Here is a 4,008-nt window from a genome sequence, read left to right on the forward strand (position 1 = left end):
TTCTCCTCTGGTAGCTTCCATTTTGCTGTAGTCTCTTGACGCTTCTGAAAATCTTGTCCATGGTTTCTTGATGCTTCTGAAGACCTTGTCTATGGATTTCTCCCCATCTGTGTTAGCTAAGCATGCTCCTTTTTTTCTTAGTTTGTTGTTGGAGGTGGTGTTAAAAATTATTTTATTTAGGGGTCATTGAGAAATCTTAGATTTCAACTCTGAATGACTCCACTTAACATGTCTAGTATTTTGAAAGTTATCTGCTAACATATGCTAGCAAAATGTTCAAACACGTTTAAATCCTAGTGTAGACAAGACCTTGGCTTTGCACTTTCATTCATGTTATTCTGCATATTTGGAACAGTCTTATGTTGCTTAATATGCCAGGCACCTACTAGATCCTTTTTCAAATCCCTCCTTAACTTTCATTTCTTTCAGGAATTCTTCCTACTTTTATTTGATGAACAATAGTCCCTCTGCAGCACTGTAAGAATTTTTGTCCCTTGTTTGTCATGTTCAGTTCCCTTGTCCTGGGTTCATCTGTAACAGTTATTTTTCTCCTTCCTAGTAGCTGGTGCAGTGCTGTTCTGGCTTCAGTCTGAGAACAATGTGATAACACACGAGTGTTTTAGTTGTTGCTCAGTAGCACCCTGATCAAGGACTTTTCAGTCTCTCATGCTCTGCCAGTGAGGAGGGGCATGGGAAACCAGGAGGGAGCAGAGACAGGAACCTGACCCAAATTAGCCAAAGGGGTATTCCATACCACACCACGTCATGCCCAGTATATAAACTGGGGGGAGTCACCCAGAAAGCCCAGATCACTACTCGGGTCAGACTGGGTATTGGTCAGCAGCTGGTGAGCAGTTGTATTGTGCATCACTTGTGCTTATTGGTTTTTTTCTCCCTTTCCCTTTTTAGTTTTATATTCTTTCCTCTTGTTATTTCCCTTAGTAATAATAGTTTTATGTTATATTTTAGTTATTGGATCGCTTAGCTCAACTGAACTCATTCAGTTCTCCTCCCCATGCCACCTGGAGGGGAGGGAAGGAAGGGGAGACTTGGAAAGCAGCTGTGTGGTGCTGAGTTACCGGCTGGGTTTAAACCACAACATCACTTTATAGCATTTCTGAGGTAGCTAATTTGACTTTGTGAAGGTTGGACAAACTGAATAAACTAAAATCACCATATCTGGTGCTCAGTAGTATAGATGAAATAGCAGAAAAATCTTTGCCTGTAAAATGTACTAACTCGCAAAATATTCAAGCCAGAGTGTGGAGTTCTGGAAAATTAATCAGGTGCTTGAGATTTCCTTTCATTTCGGGTGCTGTGGCACAAAATGCCTAAACAGTTAATACTGTTATAGGGTGAGCAATTCTCAACAGAAGAGGGTTGTTTATGAGGATGAATGCTAGTCATCAATGGCAGTATTAGAGTTTCCTAACCAAGTTCATTAGTTTGTGTCTGTAACAGTTTTAATTAATTCTGGGTTAACTGCTGATACATATATTTCTGGTTTTACTTTGACCTCTTTTAGGCTTATTAAAAAGACCCACTCATACAGCCCTTCTGCAGCACCCTAACTAAATGCTTTCAGCATAGCTAAAATTGCAAGGGAAGTCTTGTTCTGTGTGGCTGTTCCTTTATGAACATCATTAGTCTTCTGTATTATTCTGGATATATTTTAATAAATACTCTTAGTAATACTCCTGTTTCTTCTAGCTAGTGTGCTTGGAAGGTAGGAGAATAAAGCCATAGGATTCTCAGCTGCAGCTCTCCAGTTGTCTGGACACAAGAATGAAAGAGATGGAAGGGGAGGTTCAGTCTTTCATCTCATTTGTTTGGTTGGTTTTTTACGATCACTCCACTGATAGTACGTATCTGTACATAACATTATGATTGTGGGGCTGGATCTGGAAATACCGATACAAAGCTGTATAAAAAGGATTTAAATTGCATCATCATTTGAATTTTTGGTGTTAGACTTTTGAGTGTTTCAACAAATTCTAGATATCTACTTTTAGACTTCATAATGCTGGATAATACATTTAAGAAAGCAGAGGAACGCTGTAGCCCTGTGTGGCTTATTCTGAATTTTAGAAAGCCAACAGCAAGAATATACTTTCAGTACCTTAACTTCAAAATTTCTCTTACTACTTTGTGATCTTTTTTTCCCTCTTTTCTTATAAAGAAACCCAATGGAAAAACGAAAACATTAAAATATACTTAAAGGAGGAATTGTGTTAAAACATTAGGCAAGCTGTTTCCTTTTAAGGGGAGATTTTGAAAAAGCGAATCAAACCTGTAACAAGAAGCTAGTTTCAGCTTTCACTGCGTAATCGGCTGCTTCTTAGTAATACTTGTGTACAAGTAAAACTGCTGCCCTTTCTGTGGGCTGTTATCTTTCTGTCTTCAGTATTGTGAGCGCCTTTGAGTGCAGTAGTTCTGTTAGTAGATTAAAGAAAAGGCAGTGATGTATAAAAGTGATTTGACTGATAAGTATTTTTGCTGGTAGTTAATCACTTTTGAAACTGGTGATCTTGAACTGAGATTGGTACTGGTGCTTATACATCTTAAAATCCAAGCTTCTGCATTCCCACAAATCTGAATTTGCTGCCCAGAATTCTTGAAATCACATGTAGTTCCATGTTTCCTTCATATCAGAATGTGCTGTTGTATTACAGAAGATGCTTTAGCAGGCCTGCTCAGTCTTAAAGCTAGAAAATGTGTTTCTGTTCTCCTTTGTCTTCAAAAGTTTCCCTAAAGTCCCTAAGCTGTTGATGAATTTTGTGTAAATATAGTATGTAGTTAGCACAGCTTGAAGTCAGACCCTTTACTTAAGTTTGTAAATGTGAGCTTAAGGATGGATTTTGAAAATCAGCTCCTTAGCTGTTTCTGTAGAATGTAAAATCCAGCATAAAACATCTTAGGAGCTCTGCTGTTGTATTTGGACATCTAACCTGAGTGGATTTCTGTGCAGCAATAATGAGCTTTTGTTTGCAGCAACACAAATACTTTTATTGATACCGTATCACATCTTACAATGTCTGAAACTCTCTTCCCCTCCAGGCTTAACACAAGGCCAGTGTACGGAGGTGTAAGATCTCGCATAGGGATCCAACAGAATCTTCTAAACAGATCATCCCCAGCTGTCAGTTTTCAGCGGACATTTGATGCCCGACAGAAGATAGGCCTCACGGATGCCCGACACAAACTGGGGGTTAAAGATGCCCGTGAAAAACTGGTTCAAAAGGATGCTCGGTTTAAAATCAAAGGGAAGGTGCAGGATGCTCGAGAGATGTTGAATTCCCGAAAACAGCAAAATGTTTCTACTGAAAAGGTGACCAAAGTGGTGGATGCCAGAGAGAAGATCAGTTTAAAAAGGAGCACACCAGCTGCTATCAGCCCAACTATGGGAACAGCGAATCCAGCTGTGAAAATCACCAAAACTATCCAAGTAGGTCAAGCAAGTCACCTCTGAGCCCCCCGGTTATTCTATAGCAGTCCAGTAGGAATGATAATGCATGATAATGCATGATAATGCATGAATGTGTTCACATGTTTACAGTAGAAGCGATGCTAATACAGTTCAGTCCAGCGTCTAGGGCAGGATTCAGAGCCTTCTGTGTGTCCTTGCAGCTGCTTGGAGCTTTTTGTAGAATGTCAGCTTTCATTTAAGTTTTCATGTGAACTTTGGGCCCAGTAAAGACTAAAGCAACACTCCTGTCAGCATTAAAGTAGTTGTCCTGAATAGTTAAGTAGTATCTTTCCCACCTAAAATCAAAGAACATGTATGCATTTTTTGTCATTCTTACACCACCTCTCTTTGAAAGTCTGATGCAGTGGATTGTCCTGTCCAGGTAACTGGCTTATCCTAGTGGTGGACTAACAGTTTAGAATACAGAGCTGTGCTTGTATCTAAGATGATGTAAAATTCAGTGAGCCCTTCCACAATATCTCTTGTTTCTACTTGTCTGGAAGCCCTCGCTTCCAGGGAGTTGCCTGATTACATGGTGCATT

The 4,008-nt window shown here is 39.6% G+C and overlaps 1 protein-coding gene across 1 annotated transcript in view; it reads left to right on the forward strand.

Annotated features, from left to right (window-relative positions):
- The first annotated feature begins 3,031 nt into the window (after positions 1 to 3,031).
- POLDIP3 (polymerase (DNA-directed), delta interacting protein 3) overlaps positions 3,032 to 4,008 on the forward strand; it is a 10,366-nt gene continuing 9,389 nt past the window's right edge. Inside the window, exon 1 of the mRNA XM_010009209.1 lies at positions 3,032 to 3,445. Coding sequence (XP_010007511.1) covers positions 3,032 to 3,445 — 414 coding nt within the window. The remainder of the gene's footprint in view (positions 3,446 to 4,008) is intronic.

Source organism: Nestor notabilis, unplaced genomic scaffold (assembly GCF_000696875.1).
Source record: "Nestor notabilis isolate BGI_N333 unplaced genomic scaffold, ASM69687v1 scaffold25872, whole genome shotgun sequence".
NCBI classification, from domain to species: domain Eukaryota; kingdom Metazoa; phylum Chordata; class Aves; order Psittaciformes; family Psittacidae; genus Nestor; species Nestor notabilis.